At 45.9% G+C, this 22,124-nt stretch overlaps 1 protein-coding gene across 1 annotated transcript in view; it reads right to left on the bottom strand.

Moving 5' to 3' along the window:
- The window catches only part of ATRN (attractin), a 140,293-nt gene that overhangs the window by 109,705 nt on the left and 8,464 nt on the right, over positions 1-22,124 (bottom strand). Inside the window, exon 2 of the mRNA XM_026048853.1 lies at positions 21,975-22,108. Coding sequence (XP_025904638.1) covers positions 21,975-22,108 — 134 coding nt within the window. The remainder of the gene's footprint in view (positions 1-21,974; positions 22,109-22,124) is intronic.

The raw sequence follows: 22,124 nt of genomic DNA, 5'->3' as shown, positions 1-22,124 counted from the left end.
TCTGTCACATCCGCCCCAAACCTTAAGGTTCTGGTTTATTTGGGGTGTGAAGTCCTTTATTAACCCGAATTCATCATCATTCCCTCGTTTAGTAAGTCCTTTTTCTGGGCAAGAACTTTTGCTTGTACAATCCAGGCTCTTGCRTACAAGATTCCTAACTCACAGCAGGGTAAAGGCAATTAGTGCAATTTTAATGACACAGGTTTGGTTTACATAAACTTCAACTCTATAATGCCCATGCAGGAAAGCTTTTCACAACCCTCCCAGATGAAAAGATTGAGGGAGCTCAGGAAAATGTGGGAAAATGTGGAAAAAAGGGGGTCATTTAAGCCCACTGCAGGATGCACTTTGCACTTTTGACTCCGCCAGCTTGAATCCGTTTTTCCAGCGGTCAACTTCCCACCTCAGCGTGCCCTCCTTTCGGCCTCCCAAGTTCACTGGAATTCCCAGGCAGCTACGGAGAGCCCCCCAGCTTCGCCGGGTGATTTTGCAGCAGTTTTCCCCTCAAATCAGAAATGCACCATCACTCAGAAGCGAGGCTAAAGGATACACATAAGCACTGATATTACAGTGCTCCGCACCTGTGCGCCTTGTGTATATAGCATCGTAATTACCATTTTTAAAAGCACGGATGCTCAGAATTGAGAGATGCATCTGCATTCTCCCCCAGTCGAGGAGCACTTTTTTCTGACAAGCTTTTGCATTACCAGTACTACATTTCCAAGTGAGCTAAAGGCTTTGTTGCTGCATGCGTTTCGGATTGCAAATGAGCCGCGGACTTAACCTTCCTGGTGAAAATACGTGGAATTTCAGTGCAGCCCCCGGGATCAGGTCCCCTCCACAGGACATTTCTGGGCTGATTGCAGAGCACTGTGGCTGAGAGCAGGATTTACAGGAACACCCAAGCCAGAGATGAAGCAGTTTCCCACTAAAAAGTGAAAATGAAAATATCAACTCTTTCTATAAATAAATATGACAACCTGACCCACTTTCCTAGCTGGGAGAGAAATAATACCTTTTATTTTCTGCCTGACATTCAAAAGAACGCCCAGGCTGCTAAGTGTGCTACCTGCCGGGAAAATAGTTTCCTTAAGGGAAAAAAAAATTAGAAAGCAGACTGGTATGAAGGTTAAATCCCATTTGGTCCTGATCCCCCCAGGATCTGGATGCAGATGCTCAGATATAAGTCATTCAAATAATAAATAGGGACGTTCCCAAATCTACTGGGGGGCTGTTAACCTAAACAACRGCCCCAGCTAATAGATCCTAAGCAGTTAACCAGTTAAGGCAACATGGTCATGGGAAGAGCCCTGATCGACGTCGGGAGAGGAATTCCCGGGTGCAACACGTATTGCAAAACAAGCAGGAAATCACAGGGGTTGTTCCTGCTCCTTCTCATCCTAGTGCCCTGCGACAGCAGCGCTGGGTAAATAAGCATCCAAAAACAAGCTTGGAAAAAAGTATTAAATTTAATAAAGACTCTGAGATAAAATATTAGTATAATCACACCTCAACAGTAAGCTCTTAGTAATAGTAAAAAAAATATAATATGCACATCCATGTTTTTCTTTAAACTTGGCAGAAATGGGAAACTGTSTACGGTCACGCTATCCCCTAGATATCCCCATCCATGTTCAAAGCAGTATTAACYTCAAAAGGTATCCTGCTCCTCACATCATCTATATTATTATTTTTAGATCACAGTCTAGAAGAAGGGAAGATTATTTGGCTTTAAGGATGAGGCAAACACRGGATTACTTGGAGGGGGAGAGGAAAGCGCAGCGCATCCTTCTAATAAAAATAACCCAAATTTGGGGATCAAGTTGGGCAGAGGCCATTGCCCAACAAAATATATACTTCTATAACGTGAATAACCAACGTTCATCTTCGATCAGCAGTACCCTAAAGACAGGCAGATGAGCACAAAGAGGCATTTCTTTGAATTTCGGGTTTCACGTGGCAGCAGGGGCTTTATTTGCACACACTTTGTGCAGAATTGCAATTGCATTCTCTTAGTATTTAGTGCATCAAAGTGCCTTTCTTCCTTTTTTTCTTTCTTTTCCCCTTCAAAATTTCCCAGTCCAAGCCAGCTGATCTTCCTATAGATGCTCTTTTGATAGATGCTTAATGACAGTACGAAGAAAGAAGATTTGTAACCCCAGAGGAAAAAAAAAAAAGATATTTTCCCCAAATGACTCATTTTTAACGAAAGCAATTTCTACTGAAGTAGGAACAAAAGGAACTAAAATGCTGAATGCATCTTAAAACACTTTTTCAGAAGAAAGGAGGATGCAACGAGTTTCCTTGTGAGGTTCCCCTTTGTTAAGCAGAGGAAAACTTCAAAATCACAGCAATTTGGCTGATTTGAATTGAGGCAGGGCTGTTTCTACACATATTTCTACGAGTCCCGGCTCCTTTTGGGCTTCTGTTGCAACAACACCGCATGCTCCGTGAAACCAAACGCTCCCAAAGAGCCACATTCCTGCTTAACCAGGTTATATTCCAACATGGAAAATCAAAACATGACATTCAGGTTGCAAACAAGAAGGAAAATAATATATCAGTATTTAACCGTAAGGCTCTTCAAGAATTAATCACCCATCAAAATGCAATTCTAGYATGCATGTGTTAATGCCAGCCTGTGTGTTCAACTAGGCAAATGCTGATAGTAGGAAGGGCAGAGCAAGGCAGCTGTGCATTATGCAAACCCAAATACATTTGCAAACCCTCCCCTTTGATTAYGGAAAGTTAAATGGCTGAGAAAACCCTTGGAAAAGCCGACAGTCCCGTCTGACTTTGATCAGCTCCGCAAATGCTCTCTCGGGTCGTCAAACGTCCCTCTTTTATACAGCATTTATTTGTCAGGGGCCTTCTTCTGACTGCAACCAAACAGCAAGCCCATATCACGGCTCAAGAGAATGCAGAAAAGCAGCTAAGCTTCAAGGAAATTTTATTGAATTGTGTCAACGATGTTATTAAAAGCTTCCCAGGGCTGGTTTATGCCCATACACCCCACCGAATTCTTCTGTGAAAGTCTCACAATTAGAAGACGTTACAAGAACAAAATAAACTGCTCCTTTTGGGCCATTAAAACATTTTACTGAAGAGCCTGTGGAAATAAAGCAAATGGGAAAAAACAGCAGTAATTCAGCAGCCTTGAAGTCGAGCGGCCAGGGAGGCAGGGAGCTACTGGGACACGAGGCCGCGCTCCTCTTCCTCGCTGTGAAGAGCCAGGAGGCATCGACATGACTTAAGCTCTTGCATCCCTTAGCAAGATGAGGGGTTTGGGGCCACTGAAACCTCAAGTGCTGCAGTTTGTTAAATAAAACAGCACACTAAATTTAACGACCCGTATCCAATATTTCCTCATCAAGATACATCTTTGTCTACGGAAAAAAAACCTGCCTTGCTTCTCCTTAGGGTGGATCTAAGCAGATGTCATCCAAAAAAAGCCCTCGCAGAGAAAGTGCTTCTGTAAATGCATTTTCACCCAGGTAAGGCTGTAGGATATCATTGTACTTTCAGAAGAAACAGTCAAATCTGCAAGAAGACGCCCTCATTTGCAGACAACGCCGAGTTTGCCGCCGTCACCAAAGCAGCCCTAGCAGCAGACTAGACACACAGGCTTCTGAACCCCAAACCTGCCAGCAATTCCTTTAAATACCAAGCAAATTTTACAGGACAGATTATTTGTTTTACGTGGGGTGACCTCCAAATTGCAGCCTTTGTGAGTGTCCCCGGAGCGCAGSAGTCCGGGCAGGAGCTCCATAGGGGCAGCGTCCCTGCAAAACGCCCCTGCTCCCATTCCAGCTTTGCCATATGCACCTTCCACATCGCCTCCGAAATGACTTTAAAAACAGGAGTTATTCTTGGACAGCTTTGGGGGAGAAAAGAAAACAACCAAAAAAAATTCAATTCCATCTGCTCCCAACAGATTTTTAACAACAACAACAACAACGAGAGCGGCTCAACGTCACTYCGGCAAAGTTTTGAAATAGCCTCTTTGCTAACGGAGCAAGAGTGACTTACAGGCCTGGTCTCCTTTTAACCGCGCTAAAAATAACCCATCGCACCCAGTTATTTTGGCTTTAGTCATGGCAAATTCTTTTCTCATTCCGGTAACGTGCTCAGGACGTGCGCGCTAACGAYCCGTTTGGCACGTGCGTCACGTTGCTCATGCTCCCTGTGGAGAGGAATTGGAAGGGGATTGTCCTCATCCCGGTTTTCCTTGGGAAAAGGACTTAGGAGGAGTCCATGTCCTATGGGCGAGCGCGTGGCTGCGGCCAGGATGCTCCAGAGGCCCCACGGCGGCAGCGTCCATGGATGCCGAGGTCAAGAACCTCCTCTTGTCCATCGTGCTTTAAATTACTCTGTTGCAGGTAATTTATGGCCCGCTGCAGGTGCAGCCAGGCAGTAAGAGCCATAAAGTCCATCTTTGACGCACAAACAAGGCAAACACACCAGGCCCTGGATGCACAAAGGCTTCAGGGACCGCTTTGGTTTTATAYGCTAATTTAACTGCTCTGGGACGGGAGCATCCAGCACGGGCAGCCCTTGGATGGGGACACGACTTGTTTTTCCCCTCCATCCCATCTGCAGAGGGAGACGCTTTCTCGCTTGCCAAGAGCGCTGCAGTTCTATAATGAGCTTTTTGCATCCTCTTATTTAAGATATTTATTTATTAAAGCCTGCTTGGGGAGAAGGGAGGCGACACTCGCTGGAAGCAGTTATTTAGACGAGCCAGGCTGTTCAGACTGGCTTGCGCTCAAGCTGCTCCACTAATTGCAATCCCTATTTTGGGGAAGGCAAAAACCACCCAGCTCGACCCATCAACTACTTAACTCTTCCCCTACGGGCCACGTATCTCACCCCAAGTTTAAGAACCAGAGTTTGAAGCCCCCGCTCACCCCAAACCCTGCAATGTCCTTTCCCCCGGCTATAATTTCATTGAAATTTTCGCCGTGATTTTAAAGCCCCGTTAAGCGCTTGCCACTAGTTAAACATTAGAGGTGGGAGCAGCTGCCCTAGGCAGGGCACATCCCGGCATTCCCACCGCTCCACACGCAGGTTAACGGGCAGCAAAACAGCACGAGCAACGGGGACCAGCCGCTTTTAAACCCGTGTCACCAAACGCGTGAGGAATCACAGCGTGACCTTGTCCCCTCCCTTCTATCAGTGTCCCAAAGGGCAGGCACGTAAATATGGGGAAAGGCAGAATGATGAACAATGAACACTGATCTCTGAATGCAGGTGTTTAGCTCTGGTCATCACTTCCCACTGTGTGTGAGCAGGTTTTAACGCTAAATCCCAAAGATTTTCACCAACAAAACCCTTGGAAATGACACAGCCCTCTACCAAAGGCAATAATTAAACTACCTGCTCTGGGTTAGAACGGGACCTTCCCTAGCTTTTTAAGCAATAAGAAAGCAAACGGGGCATCTCCTTCATGCAAATTTTGCAAACTGAGCAGGGGGCTGCTTGCTGCTGTTTCCAAGCCCACACAAACGGAGTTCCTGGCTGTGTGGCAGACGTGATACAGGGCATTGCATCCCGTTGGTGGCCGGCACTCTAATCAATAAGTATCTGGCGCGTGAACGGCGGGCAGGGCGGGCCGCGGCCGCGGCGCTTGCTCCAGGTCAGGTAATGTGGGTTGCCCGTCGGCCTCGCGGCTCTGCACTGAGCTGCAAGCCGGGCGTTCTCCCCACGCCTGCTCGGCCTCGCTTCCCTGCAGACGGAATTACTTCTCCGTGAGCAGCGCTGCGACGTGGCAGCAGCGCGTCCTGCTCTGCAAAACAAGGCTTGGGATCCTGCAGCTTGGTCACAGAATCCCAGGGTGGCTGAGGTTGGAAGGGACCTCTAGAGATCACCCAGTCCAGCCCCTGCTCCAGCAGGGACACCCAGAGCACGGGGCACCCGGGCGCATCCAGGTGGGTTTGGGAGATCTGCAGAGCTGGAGCCTCCGCAGCCTCCCTGGGCAGCCTGTCCCAGGGCTCGGGCACCCTCACAGTGAAGAAGTTCTCCCTCACATGGAGATGGAGCTGCCTGGGGTTCAACTTGTCCTCATTGCCCCTTGTCCTGTCACTGGCCACCACTGAGAAGAGCTTGGCCCCTTCCTCCCTACATACACCCTTCATATACRTGTTGATCAGATCCCCTCTCAGCCTTCTCTTCTGCAGGCTAAACAGGCCCAACTCACTCAGTCTCTCCTCATAGAAGAGATTCTCCAGTCCCTTCATCATCTCTGCCACTCTCCGCTGGCCCCTCTCTAGCAGCTCTWCATCCCTCTTGTCCTGGGGAGCCCAGAGGTGCCCCCAGTGCTCCAGGTTTGCCCTCCCCAGAGCTGAGCAGAGGGGCAGGATCCCCTCCCTGACCTGCTGGCAGCACGAAGTGGCAGTGGTTCAATTGGTCAAATTTCCACATCTGAAAAGAGAATATTCACCCAACACAGGTGCCCTGGTAAGATCAATGTTTAGAAAAGCATCTCAGGGCAGGGAAGCAGCACRTGAAAATTATACGTCAGTAACGGCACAGTGCTTTGGCAACAACAACGTCGTTCTTGGAGTTACGTTAATCACTCTTGATCCCAAAAGGAAGGTCACAACCGATGAAATATAGAAGCAGGGAAAACAAAAACAATTGGGCTTTTCAGAGTCATTTTAAAATATGCCTTACTGCAACTTTACATACAAATTACRAGATACGTAATTGTTGTTGCGCAGGTGCCACCATTCCTCATCAACAGCATCACTTTCTGCGTGAGCTAAAAGGCTTGAATTGGCTATTTCAATCCGAGCAGCACTAAAGTACACAAATGTTAACGTGTGAAGAGTAATTATATGTAGTATTATTTAAGTACGTCCTGTCACAACAATAACCAAAAACCAGAAGAACAGAACTTCCAGCAAAAACCTTCCTTAATAACATAAAACCTTCCACTTAAATATATATATTATAATGCAAATAAAGAAAAAGAACAGATTTACTGGAAATTATTTTTCTATATAAAAAGCTGCCCCTGAGGCCTACTTAAAGACCCTCAAAAGGTTAGGCTTCCTAAAACTGTGATTTTGGGGTACAAAAATTGTTCACACCAAAAGAACTTCACATTATTTTGTCTTTTTTTCCTTTTCCCTCCCTCATGCAAGGCTGTACTCTGTCTGTACAGGGAATGTTAAAGCCCTGAATGCAACCTTTTGACACTGCTAAAATCTTAATGGGGAAAAGAAATGTGGGGTTTTTTTTCCATTTGAGAACATACTGACACGCTGACAAGATTAGAAAGCAAAATAACCCACATCTGCTTCCGATCTACACAGCTAAGCTGTTAGCTACATAGGAAGATGCAACAAAAACCTGGCAAAATTAATTTTCTAACACAATTTAACAGCTTTTACCGGGGCAGACGACACRCCAAAAAGCAGGGGCAATTATTGGCTTCCACGCTGCGGTGCATCTTATCAGGTGCCACTTCCACGGGGCGTCACGCTGAGCGGTGTGCAAGATCATCAGATGATCACTGTTGAAGTGAATCACCAAACCATCCAGATTAAACAGGGGCACTTCTTCCGTTTCAAAAACCCTTGTTTGTTCCATTTTTTCTGCATCACAAGACCAGCATTACAGGCTTGGCAAAGTGCACGCTCGGTAATTGGAGAGAGAGTTTATATTTAGCGCCCGCAAAGTGCTGTAATCTGACCTACGTATGTATTTATATATTTTATACCAATGAGAAGTGGTTGAAAGTGAGAGATGCTGCTGATCACTGGGCAAAACAACCATCCAGCCAAACCTCAACCATGTCAGCTAAAGAGTCCTCTTTTGTTAACAGGTATTAAAAGGAAAAGTCCTTTACTGTGAGAATGAGAGAGGCATGGAGCAGGTTGCACAGGGAGGTTGTGGAGTCTCCTTCCTTGGAGACGCTCCAAAGCCAACTGGAGACACAATCCCAGGCAAGGTGCTCTAGGTGACCCTGCTGGAGCAGGAGTTGGACTAGATGACCTCCAAAGGTCCTTTCCAACCTCAAACACTCCGTGATAGGAAGATGTTATCATTTAATGGCTTTCCCTACGTTCAACCAGTTCCACCTTGAAATGAACTTGCATACTCTCTTCTCAAATGCTCCTCTGAGGTTGGGGGTCCACAGCTGCTTTCATCCTTCTCTTCAGGCGTATAAGCACAGAAGATTAGAAATATACGTTATCCTAAAGATGTTCTCACCAGTGCTTTACGAGGATCATTTTACCTCTTTCACTTATTGCTTTTGTATTTCACTCCACCTTTCTGCAAATCGCATTACACTGACAAATAAGAGCCATTCATGCACCAGCTACTGTTTCTGCACCTTTTTCCAATGAATTCTTCATAATGGAAGTTTTTTACAAATCCTTGCAAGTGCAACATGGCTTTGCACAGCTCTGTTCCAGCCCAGCTCCACCACTGCAGTTCTCCYGGCCATCCTGCCTTGCAGGGTGACTTTCTGGTCTCTGTACCCATCCTTCCCAACAACATCTCCACCAAATATGATCAATAAACATCAACCCAGGCCATTAACAAAAACATTAAGGCCGTTCCAAATCCTACTTGCCACCAAGTGCCTCTCTTTAAAAAGAAAAAAACTACATACTTAACATCTAATCATCTGCTGCCCTTCAACACCTCTCCTTTGAGAAGCAGCTGSTTAATTTTACGCCAACAGAAGCCACAGAATGAACTTGGTTGTCAGCGTAATATGATTTTCCTGCCTACCCCACCAAAGGTGTCTYTGCACATCATGCAACAGGGCCCAGCTTCTCTGCTTCCATAATATCCCACTTGGCTCTGAATTAAACGGGCTTCCCAAGTCCACAGAGCTTGTACCTGCTACAGGTGTCGTCAGCCCAAGGATGCTTAAAAACATCCCCCCGTGCACATCATGCCTTCCTTGTCAAGGATGCATCCTGTTCAAAATAGCATGATGTGCAAGTGGCCAGCCTGSCTGGCCTCTCCCATCTGTCTCCAATTTATTCTTTTCTTTAACATATGCTCTAAAGCCCTTTTCACTCTCAAGGTCAGAACGACAAGCCTTTAGTTAAGCATATCATGTCGTTCRGTCCTTTTTTTTTTTGAATACAGGCAACTCCACATTGCTATTCTGCAATGCAAAGACTTGGTTTATTATCAAACTGATGGTACTTTCAATGACCAGCTCTTCTTTCTCCCCATTTTTAAAAATACTCTTAAACGTCTACCTGCCCAAGAGCAAAATTTGATTTCTGCTCACATAGAAGTGATTTCGAAAATGAATTAAGGCTACAGAGAATAACAGGACTTCCAAAAACCTAACCAAGGCATTAAAATAAAAAGAAGAGCAATGAAAAAGCCAGAAAATCTGTTTTGAACCAGTGAATGCGAGCTCTGCTGATACAAATGATCACGAAGATGTAAAACACTGAATATCTTAGGGAGAAGATGATCAAAATGTTATGACTAGGGTTTCTACATACTCCTACAGCACAAATAAGTAACATCATATATACATAAACACGCTCTCATTTCCAGTCCTTATGATGAGCATTAACAGTTAGCTTAGCAAAGAACCCTGCACTCCCCAAAATAAGGGTATAGAAAATAGCTCTCATTTACCAATTTTAAATTGATACATAGGGCTTGGAATTGCTTCAGCAGTCTCAAACACTCCTGTGTCAGTCTACAAGGACTGAAAACAACTATTTGCTGTATTGAGTCAATTAGACTTCAAAGCAGTTAACCTGTTCATAAATCAATCCTATAATTCTACCCTACGTTCATTCACCTGGAGAACTGTGCTGGAGCCTTCTCAACTGAAACTTCATTAAAAAAAAACAGGTATGAAATGAAGGTACAAATCCTGRCTATGTGAAGGAATAAAACATGTGATCCATAAATATTTCATCACATTCAGTCTCAATGCCATTTGTCACCACAAGTTTGTCTTCAGCATCACTGACAAACTAAAAGAGGAGAAAAAAACCCCACTACGCTCTCCGTGGCCTCATCTGCAAATGCTAAGAAGAAATATTTCTGAAGATGACCTCTGAAGATGGAATAAAGCCGAGGACCACATAGGCACACCAGCTAATATAAGCCACCAGAAAATACCTAGTGCCTATGTTTGCATGGTCAACTCCTATAAACTCCATGGGTAGTGTTCTTCAAGGAGTAACACCTGGAATTGTCCGGTTTAATGAAAAACATTACAGGTGAAATGTCTGGGTTTAGTTACTGCACAAGTGTTCCAACAGTATCAGTGCCAATCAGTTTGTCTTGTAGATGTTTTCACATATGATCAGAAAGACCCTTAATTACAATATTTGTATGAGATGATGGCTGATACTACACATAAAATATTGCAAATGATTTTGAATAAAATCCTGCAGAATCAATCTCTTGGTGTCCTCTCTCTCTCCTCACTGAAGTAGCTTCCTAAATTCACAGTGCACCTTAGTATAAACCTTTATGCCRTATAAAGCACTGAAAAAGCTGCACTGAAGCAATTTTGGTAGCCCTTTTATTCACAACCCAAGAAATGAATTAGGGCATCAAAACCTCAGGTCTAGGCTTTGCTTTCCAGGAACCCAAAATGACCTTGAGCAAACTTCCACATTGTGGACCTGGGCTTTATTCCTCCCCTTCAACTCCATCATGTASAACTGGACTTGGACAATTCTTACTTTAAGTCCACACCTTGGAAACTGCACAGCTTCCCTTGGGCTAGGAGTGTTCTGCACTGAAGAGACACAAAGCTAACTGAGGAAAGGAGAACATTCCCCACCACCACCTAAACATTTGGAAGTTTCTGCTTACACAAGCAGCTCCATCTCCATGTGAGGAAGAACTTCTCTGGTGTGAGGATGACAGAGCCCTGGCCCAGGCTGCCCAGGGAGGCTCCTGCTCCGGAGCTCTCCCAAACCCGCCKGGATGCGCCCGGGTGCCCCGTGCTCTGGGTGTCCCTGCTGGAGCAGGGGCTGCACTGGCTGATCCCTAGAGGTCCCTTCCAACCTCAGCCATCCTCGGATTCTGTGATCACACTATTTCCATTCCACACAGAGGTTTCCAGCACTGCCAGGCCAATCAAGGCCAATCTTCTCCAGCTTGTTTTATTGAAGATTTTGTCTAGATATTCAAGAGCTAATAATGAATATGTATAACCCAGGGAGAAAGCTTTATAAAGACACTCCATTAAGAAAGACTCTCTTCCACGGAATGACTGCCCCTCTAAATTATTAACAGAAAGACGGACCTCTGTCACAGCGCCAGAAGGTCACTGCATATACTTATTTTTAACCCCATTAAAATTATAGCTATCAGATTTTTTTTTATTTAATTAAAGTTTAAAGTAAAAGCAACCCATGCCAAGTCACAATCCTGACCTCCAATAAATCTTTATCTCATTGCGAGCTCATCACCACCCCAGATTCCCATAGGGGTTCTGAAGTTCAGTCTGTTTATTAGGCATAGCACCTCGTACTATTCTTATCACACACATAAGCTAAATGCTCCTGGTCTCAAAATGAACAGGTTTTCTTCTTCAGATTCGACAGAGAAACCACAAATACCATTTAGAGCAGTGAACTTCCTCCCATATTGAGGGAAACCTCCTACACTTAAGTACACTTATATTTTCAGTGTTAAACTTGTTGCTTAGGGACACATGATCCAGAAAACTATTCTGTCACAGGACATTACAGCAATTTTGTCTGCAGCATCCTATGAGCYGTCCTAAACCTAAAGCACAAGGACCTCCTCGGTGGAGGATGGAAGTTGCCTTTTCCATCTACTGACCTTGCTACAGAAGAGGCCTGCAGTAGGTTGGAAGAAGCTGGGAGTGTCTGAATCCCACCAGGCATCGCTGCTCTCTTCCTTCCCTTTACAATTCCCTCAAGTCAGGGCATGTCACCAAGCAGACACAGCACATGGTCTTCTCCGAGTACTGCCCTGGACATCCTCACCGCTATGTTCACCTGGATGGCTCAGTCCTTGCTACCCCGAGATGCTCAAACATCAGGGGGATTCAGGAGACAGAGTAAGGAAGAGATGTCTTCTTCACCACCACATCCCACCTCACACATCCCTCTCCTTCCAGAAGGACCAAACCCATCTCCTACAGCTGGGGCAGGACGGATGATCCGATACCTGGGCCAGTTTTGATCAGGTAACACAATTTCAGCTTCCTGCAGCACTGAATATGGAAACCAGGATCACGGTTAAACTTGATCACTTTTAACACACAATATCCTTTCCCGTAACATTCAGTTAAGCCGATTTGGGCATATCTAGAGTAACATTAACCACATTTCATYAGTAAGACAGAATTAAAGACAGAATTATTTTAAGAATAGACAAAAAAAGGAAGGTGCCTGTTGCCATACAGATCGGCCATCAAATTACATTTTTAAACCTCTAAATTCCAGTGTAAATAATATCAGCATTGTAATATCTTTTAAACATATAAATAACCTGGCACTGTTTGATAAATGAGGATGATTCCCACGAATTGCATTTATTTTTGAGTCCTAAAATTGTAAGGGGGTTTCCTCTYAAGGGAATTACATCCCATCAACAAAGGCAACACCATAAAGCCTTGCAAAGTTAAACGCAGACAATCTCATAAGTCATACACAGTTCTGGTAGGATCGGAAACAAGTTTCAACGCTGGCTTTGGCACTGTCCTTTTCTAGGCCACCGTCAGCCAAGATAACCACGTAGCTGCCCCATGATAAGATTCTAAACACAAATTGGAGCAACCCATTCTGGTTGGCTCTTTACACAAGTTTTGGAAGAAATGCCTTGTTTTATGTTGATGAAATTCAGCATGTGTTTATCTTTTCTTTATTCTTGCCTTTTGTCTTTAGAGGAGGGGAGTCGCCTCACTCTTCTCAGGTGCCATTAGAAAAGTTACCGGCTCCTAAGTCCTTACAGCCTTAGCTGGACCCCCACATGGCCATTTTCCAACAGAAACCCAAATCCCTCTCTTTTCACACTCAAAACCTTGCACACAAATCGCTAGCTATGCCATTTGCAATAGCGAATTACACGTGTATACCCAACACTTGTCTGCYGTCCCAACAATCTTCTACAACAGTTCAAGTTACCAAGAACAGCAGCATATGATCCAAGAAGTATTATTTTAATACTATTAAGTTCTGCGCAGTTCTGAGCTTTCTTTAGGCTCATGATACAAAATCAGATACAAACACTATCTAAACCTGAGCAAGATCCACTCGAAGAAGCAGGCCAACCAGCAACATTATAATGGATGCTTTAAGAACAGGTGCACAGGCAGGAATTTAAGCTCTGTTTTTGACTTTGAACCACTTCTACACCTCCTCAGAGTGATTCATGCTCCAACAGTGAAGGGAGGGCCTATTTAAACACCCATTACTGCTCCCAGAATGAAAAACAGTGACTTTAAAGCATCCCTGCAACCCGCGCTTCTGAGAAACAGACACTGATTGACCTAAATTTAAAGATCTCCCTCTGCTGTGTTTGAATGCAATAAATCAATCTGCTAACAAAAATGCACTAGCATCCTGTCAGGCACACACGCACGCAGACCCTATAAATAACTGCCTCTCAAAGCACAGCGTCTATCTCACACAACAATAAATTCAGTTCAAATTTTATTAAAAAAAAATAAGCAATTGACCGTGCAGTTATGCCAGCTCCTAATCTCGTTTCGGAAGAAAAAAAAGTAACACAGAGCCATCAGTAACTCCAAAACTAATTATTTCCTGACAAATTACTTGCAAATTCAAGACCTTTCCTCCTGCAGCCCAGCAAGTTCTCACATCTGCTCACACAGTCCTTTGGGTTTTTGCTCCTTTCCCCTTCATTTTCAGTTTTATTSCCCCGCAGCGCTGGGAGCGGCACTGTCAGCACGACAGCCACACACGACGTGGTCTCTTCAGCCTTCCGGCGACTAAAGGTTTTTCTCAGAATCGTGTGGCTGCTTCCCTGCAGGAGCAGGGGAGGTGCCGAGGACGGGTGCTCGGGGCGCTGGGCCCCAATATTGCTGGCGATGCAGGAGCCACATGCAGCTCTGCACTCGTGGGTATCAGTCCTGCAKATTCATCATTAAAAAGTCAGCGTGCAGCTTCGGTGAGAAAGCCAAAAGGCCTTTGCAAAACCCCCCCGGAAAGCTCCTTTTGGAAGATGCCAAACATGTTCTTGGCCATAACGAGCCACCAAATCCAACTGCTCCGCGCAGGGAGAACCACAATTAAAAATATTCGCCGGATAAGGCAACTGCACTCCAAGTGTCTGGCAACTGGGCCACAACATCAGCACGCAGAATATTACAACACCGTGAAAGGAAGGATATAACGACCACGTGCACAGAGACGCCGAAGAACAGAAAATAGGCAGAAAACCACTGCTCGACACTCAGCCAGCTGCACGTTACACCAGCGGGGACTCACTGAAGCTAAACGCGCTGTCGGTGCAAAGTTGTTAGGAGCCAGACCAACACGTGAAAAGCAGCAGGGATAAATCCACGACAGCTTGATAACWGTTTTAAAAGCACTGTAATTGAAGTCACAGTTATTCTTCCACTTCACAATGAAAATAACTTTTTTTTTTTTTTTTAAAAAAGCCATTTTTTGCTGAAAAGGAAAAGATATTTCTCATCTTCTGCATCCAAGTTCTTCAAATGAGTTTATAAAAATGCTAATTTATCCACGCTGAGCTTCTCATACTTTAAGCAGACACGCATCACCTTGGAAGATGATATTAAATTTTCATGCAATACAAACACTAACAAGAAACTCTTGGGAAAAGGAGGGTTTGATTTTTTGGTTTTTTAACTAAGCTTCCTTATTTTGTCATTTCAGCTTATAGAAAATATCAACCAAAAACTAAGATGAAGGGGAAAGGGAAAAAAACAAAAAAGGAAATACAAAGAACAAAATAGAAAGAGCAGCATTTTCATAGCTGCACTCCTACCTGCTGCAACGGTCCCCACTAAATGCTGAACCGCCCTGGCAGCACCAAAGGACACTGCGGATCATACTCACTCCTGACACAGCACCGAGCCCTCTCGGTATCTACCCGAGATGACAGCTCCTAGGTGGGATTTTTTGTGACACGTATAAGCGAGTGCAAGGCATCCAGGGTGGACGTGGCAACGCTGCTTGTTTTGCAGCTCCACAGGCATTGCAGAAAAAAAAAATGGTAGTTTTGAGTGCTGGAAAATGTTCCGTTCAAATGCCTGGATTTCCTCACCTCACAGAGCCCCTCTTCAGCCAGTTTGCTCCTGCATCCACCTTGTGCCTTGGCTGAGGACTGAAAACTCTCCATCTCGCTGCAGGGCACTCTGCTAAAACATGATCCTAGCCTAACCCTCCCATTCTGATAGATGAAAATTAGTCTAGCAGATATTCATATCAAGCACACAATTAAGGTCTCTTACATCCCTACAGATTTGAGCTGTCTGCAGTCAAGCTGGTTTTCTCCCATCCTGGGAATCCCAGGCATTTAGAGTCCTACAAACCAGAACTGAGCCCTGAAGCTCACTGGAGCACGTGCACTAACCTGCGTTTCAACTCGTCCACAGATACAAGAGTAAACATTTACTCTAAGGAGAGGGAGCAACGGGCATTAGTGACAATCTCAAGTAGACACGAAGGAAATTCAGGTAGATCAGCCATAAATAAAGTGAGGGGGCCAAAGCTGGAAGCCAAAAGCAGTTGTCATTCCGAGCTCAGTATTTGAGTGACTTCCCAGTTATTCAATTGAAAGCCACGTGCAACCACAAGTTATCATCTCCCTTCCGTGCTCTACTATCGATTATCAGATCTTCCGGCCCCGCTTTCAAGATGCTGCAGTGATTGCAGGGGTAGATGTTTAGACAGAGGAACAAAGTACTTTAATAAAATTATTGCAGTCCATCTCCTTAGGAAGGAATTTGAGCATGTAGTGACTTGTAGTGACTTGTTCTTCCTTCAGCAAGACTGCTTTACCTCCAAAATCAAGTAATCCTCTTGCCTATCTTTTGCATTTTCTAGTCTTTTTGCTGCGTTTTAGAAGAGGTGATTTCACAGGTCCTAAAGCACTAGCTGCTGAGAACATCTGGAATACAGGAAGAAGAAAAGCTCTGTCTGATCAAGGAGCTAATTCCTACTACTCTGCTTGGAACTTCAAACAGCAAAAATTCTTCAAGAAGCAGAAAAAAGCACCCAAGGGTATCATAAATGAATGCAATGCTAGAACGGTTTGGTCAGCCACACCATTACTTCAATATAAAGAAGATTTTCAGAGTGGATCATCGTGGACGCTTATGTTTTGTGCAGCAAGCTCATGGTTTTAACTCTGATTTTTCATAAAAGATTCAGAGCAACATGCCAGGAAAGTGAAAACTGTCAGAGGCCTCGCAAATGTTACTTAACTTCATTGGGATGCACGATAGAGGCGCCACTGGTCGTTGCTCTTAGGAGAGCCTAAAAGAAATGGCCATTTCAGTGAAAGCAGTGCTAGCTTCAGTAATTTGGTGATATTTCAGCCTAGTCATTTATGTTAAAGGTAAAGTGATTACAGTGGCAGTGAATACCCACTTGGACATAAGCTTATTTTGGATTTGTAATGAAAACAGCAATTGAGATTGTGAAATACAGGGAAAACCTAAAGCAGGGTCAGGAAACTCCTGCTAAGCTGGCTCAGACAGCTGCACTGTGGTGTTTAAACCAACACACAGAAACGGGACAGAAAAGACTTCAGTTTTGACCAGTGAAGAAAAGGAGACATTTACAGTCAGGGTGAGGCAGAGATATTGGTTGATAATACCAAACTGGGAGGAGTAGCTGATAGCCCTGAGGGCTGTGCTGCCATCCAGAGGGACCTGGACAGACTGGAGGACTGGGCGGCGAGAAACCTCATGAGGTTCAACGGGGGCAAGTGCAGGGTCCTGCACTTGGGGAGGAATAACCCTGGACACCAGTACAGATTAGGGGTGGACCTGCTGGAGAGCAGCCCCGCAGAGAGGGACCTGGGTGTCATGGTGGACGACAAGTTGACCATGAGGCAGCAGTGTGCCCTGGTGGCCAAGAAGGCCAACGGGATCCTGGGGTGCATTAAGAAAAGCGTCTCCAGCAGGTCGAGGGAAGTGATCATCCCCCTCTACTCAGCCCTGGTGAGGCCACATCTGGAGACTGCGTCCAGTTCTGGGCTCCCCAGGACAAGAGGGATGTGGAGCTGCTGGAGAGAGTCCAGCGCAGGGCTACCAGGATGATCAGAGGCCTGGAACATCTGCCCTATGAGCAAAGGCTGAGAGAGCTGGGTCTGTTCAGCCTGGAGAAGAGGAGGCTGAGGGGGGACCTGATCAGCGTGTATAAATACCTCAAGGGARGCAGTGAGGAGGAGGGGGGCGGCCTCTTTTCAGTGGTGGACAGCAACAGGACTAGAGGAAATGGCTTCAAACTGAAGCATCGGAAGTTCCACAGGAACTTAAGGAAGCATTTCTTCACTGTGCGGGTGACAAAGCACTGGAACAGGCTGCCCAGAGAGGTTGTGGAGTCTCCTTCTTTGGAGATCTTTAAAACCCACTTGGATGCAGCCCTGTGCCCCGTGCTCTGGGTGACCCTGCGTGAGCAGGGGGGTTGGACCCGATGACCTCTGAGGTCCCTTCCAACCTTCGGCATTCTATGATTCTATATTTTCCTGGAATTGGCAGCACGGGAATGTTCTCCTTTACCTATGCTGTTCGCAGAGGTCTTAACTCCCAGAGAGGCTTTGCAAGAAGAAGGCAGCAGGATGATACTCCTCTCGAGGAGCCAATAATTCTAAAAACTAAGGACTGAGCAGTTAAGGTGTTTGATATACGTGAAGCAGAGATGACAGAGAGGACCTGGTCTGTGTGGCGCTGCCTTACTGCTCTGGATTTGCAGGTGTTGGCTCTAGAAAGCAGGTTGCTGAAAGCAAATACAAGCAGGTTTAAAAAACCTCTCACAAGCCAAAGCTTTATTAGGTTTTTCATCTTTTTTTTCTTTTTTTTGGACATTTCAGATATTTCAAAAAGGCTGCATCACTTCAAAGATGAACCTCGCTTGTTAGAATAACTGTAGAAACATATTAGCCTGTCCAGGCAGAGATTAAGGGTAATGATAAATCAGTGAGAATTAGGATGAAACGTTAGCCAGGGCTTTCTTCCTCAATGAACAGGCCATTTAAATAAGTACATATAAACGTGTGTGYGTGCACGTATATACACACACACACATATATACTCATATATAGACAGACACAAATATATGTTTATTTCTCCAGTACACTCTTTACAGGTGATAACGTTCAAATATTTCCCTACTTGCATAACTTTTTAAAAACGAGCAAAGAAGCAAAAAGGGAAAACAGTGCAAGCCATCCGAGCAAGCCTTCTTCAGAGGAATGGGAATCGGGAACAAATACAGCACCCAGATCTAACCAGAGAACTTCAATAAATTGCTTTGATTCAAACCCTCAATATCCTCAAATATATTAAGTAGCTTTCTGACTTTCCTAGAGCATTAAGCTGTATCAGATAGCTTTTTAAAGGTAATGTTTTTTGGATCCTTGCTTTTTACTAGAAGTTCCCATTTATTTAAGGATGGGAACTGAGACAGCTCTTTGCTAGCTAGTTGATTTGCCCAAATCTTCGAGGGATAAAATTCTACTTCACTTTAATACTCTTTGGTCAAGGAAATCTTTCTACTATACACTCTTTATTAAAGTGCAATCAGCAGCCTATAATCGCCTCCATTAAATTAATAAAGGTCCTTTAAGAGGTATATGCTGTATTCTTTTTTTCCCCTCCATCTGTTGCATGGCTAAGCACAGTTCAGCATTTTCCATCTCTCACCTCCAAAATAGAAACTAAAAATACTACTTTTTTTATGAAAGAACCTGAATACAAACCCCACTTTTTTGGAATCATTTACTATTTGATCTTATAGCTCAAAATGCTAAGCCCACTAATACTTCCAACCAGACTCACACATCACCCACCAGCAGGTCTATGTAGTTTGGGCACATTTACTACTTCGGAAGCCAAGCGCTACACTTCAGTTCRTTAATCCCATCATCCAGAACCTCTGGCCAACAGATGTTTGTAAAACATGATCTATTTGAAGATGTATTTTACCTCTCTCACCAGCTCTTCCCTGTCTGTGAACTGGGGAGCCCAGCTGAAAACACTCGGCTCCAGCAGGACAAGAGCTTGTGTTACGGAGCTAAGGAACGYGCCTTGAGGGGCCAATAAATTAGCCTTTACACTGGGGAAACAACCTAAAACTTGTCAGTATCCGTACCTGTTTGACTCAGGGTTTCCTCATTCATCGCAGCAGATTGAAGGGATAGTCCTCCCTGTCAATGCTATGATGACTTGAAGCCACAGGCCTACAGGAAACTCCAGTAAACGTATTACCCGGTCAGAGGTTTATATGGTCATCAAGAAYATGAGCACATCAAGCACAGCCTTTATCTTAGACTTCAGCTTTCCATAAAAACAACTTTTTAGTCTTTAAAAAACTGAGCTGGCTGATTCCTTGCCCGAAAGAGTCATCTAAAGATGCTACAGAATGAAGATTACGGCCAAAACCCTGAATGTTGCTCATAACTCAGTTTTCTGCCTCCTCCAGACTATCTCTAACCTGCGGAGAGGTCAAAGTCTTCTCAGAAGCTGCTCCTACAGTAACAAAGATTTATGGCAAACGAAACAACGCRCGAGCACATTTCTCTTACCCCTTTACCTTTCAAGAAATCACAGAGGAGCACACACCCTTAGAAAACACAAATCTGCACTGTAACAAGGCTGCACTGCATGTGATCTCCTCCGTCGAGGTTTGGGTGAAACAAGAAAGAAAGCAGCCCACCTGAGCACTGCTCATCTTTGCTGCACTAAAAATAAGGATTTCTTTCAATGTAGAACCCAGGTGGAGCATCAGATTGCAAGATCCAGCTAAAATATTCCTTCTTCTCTACGACACAGGAAGATCTGAGGGTTTGATGAGCAAAGCAGAAGTTGTATCGTGACGCGAACACGCTGAACATAAATGTAAAAGTCAAGGCCATAAACGCAGCAATCAAACATCTAGATAAGGACGGAAAGATTAGCATGCCAAATACAATTACATTTTACAGGCAAGCAGATAAGCATGCAGAATATACCACACTTCAATCACATTCATTGCCCATGTGCTTCCCAACTGTACCTACAGCATCCAATTACACGCAAAGCCTTTTAAAAACCAAGCTCTCGATAAACACAAAGGAAGCTTTTCAGCCATTTACGACAGGAGATGGTAAACTTAAGGGATATCACAGCAAAAACTCCAAACATAGCAAAAAAAAAAAAAACCCAAATCTTGTCTGTATTTCCCCCGGGGCGCAAAACCCTGAAAAAAAAAATTATGGAAACTACAACTTGTCAATAAATAAATAAATAAATAAATAACAAATAAATATGTAAGCTAGATAAACTACCTAAAGAGAGGAATATGTATGACATTTTATACCAACATTTTAGAGTGGAAGATATTTGGGGGCTGGACTAGATGATCTCCAAAGGTCCCTTCCAACCTTAATAATTCTATGATATGTAATGAAGAAACAAAAGGCTTTATCAAAACCGAGACAAGAGGCAAAAAAAAAAAAAAAAAGCAAGCAGCAGTGAGTATAGACCCGTTCTTTTGTTCCTCAGCTGTAGCAGATAGGCCGTGTAGAAAAGAGGCCTCTGTCTTTATTCAAAGTCCCCTTAAAATGATCAATATAGTGAAACTGCTCCGGGAAAGTAACGGGTAAGTGGCTGTTTCACAATGGTCTCTCTCAACTGCAAGAAAATTCTTACCGTGACAGTGGTTGGAAACATCAAAAAGGGATTTTCTGCCCCCCAGGGTCTGCCTGGCCAGCGGGGGTTCCTCCCTAGCCCCTTCCAGCAGGGGCTGCATCTCGCACCCCTCTCCAGACCATCAAAGAGAGCCTTAAACCCCGCGGCGCCCGGAGCCGGTTGCCTCAACGCGCTCCGCTCCCGGGCGCAGCTCCCCTTCTCCCGCACCATCAAAGCGTGGCTGCTGCTTTCTCAAAGGGCTTCTTTCACCCAGAAAGCACCACCTTGGAGAGCAATTTTTCCGCTTCCTCCTTTTCCAAGGATGGGCCCTGCCCAAGGAATCCACCCAAGGCGGCGGGCGCGCTGCCCCTCTCGGCGACACCCCCAAGGCAGCGGCGACCACCGGGTCACCCAACAGCCCAAATTCGTGTCCCCACAGAGGCCTCAGGGTGCAAAGCGGCCCCCGAGCCGCGATCCCGTGGGAGCAACGCCAGGCGCCCAGCCCGGCTCCGCATCCCCTCGCCAGGGCTTCCCCACGTGCCGGTCCCTGCCRAAGGAACGGGGCTTTTCTTCCCCACCTCCACGGCCCTCCGGGATCCATCCCTAACCAAAACCAAGGCCTCCTGACACCCCCTGCTCCCCCAGACCCCCAAGGCCTCCYGACACCCTCTGCTCCCCCAGGCCCCTAACATCCCACCGGGATTCAATAACCCCCGCAGAGTTGCGGCCGTGCAGACCCGGCCGCCGCTCGCACCCCTGGCGTCCCCCGGCCTTTCCCTTCGGCAGCCCCACGTCCCGTCCCCACCAGCCCATGCCAGCACCCAAATCCCCGGCTTTGCTGGAATCTCCCGGGGCCTTTCGGAGCCGCGGGCAGCCCCTCGCCCCCCAGGTCCCCACCTAAGGACGTGGCCCCGGGGGACCCGGCCAGGTTCCCCCAAACCCGTCCSCACGGCCTAGGGGGGACACGCGGAGCCTCCCCAGGTGCCCCCAGCCCCCCGCGCTCAGCCCCCCAAACCGTCCCACCCCAAAACGCCCCAACCCGGCGGCCCTCACCCCCTAATCCCACGGATTTCACCACGGAAAAAGGGCTGGAGAACGCGGCTTGGGCCACGCCGGGCCCGGGGCTCCCCGCGCGGCCGGTGCCGCCCCCCGCTCCGCGACCCACCTGAAGCGCCCCCCGCAGTGCTGGCACCGGTCGCCCACCCAGCCGGGCTGGCACTCGCACTGCCCGCTGGCGGGCACGCAGCGCCCGCCGTTGGCGCACGGCTTGTCGCACTCCTTCACCGCCGCCGCCTCCTCCTCGTCGCCGTCGGCG

This window comes from Nothoprocta perdicaria, unplaced genomic scaffold (genome assembly GCF_003342845.1).
Source record: "Nothoprocta perdicaria isolate Ctin4 unplaced genomic scaffold, notPer1 scaffold_58, whole genome shotgun sequence".
Taxonomy (NCBI): domain Eukaryota; kingdom Metazoa; phylum Chordata; class Aves; order Tinamiformes; family Tinamidae; genus Nothoprocta; species Nothoprocta perdicaria.
This window is presented reverse-complemented; position numbering and strand designations above follow the sequence as displayed.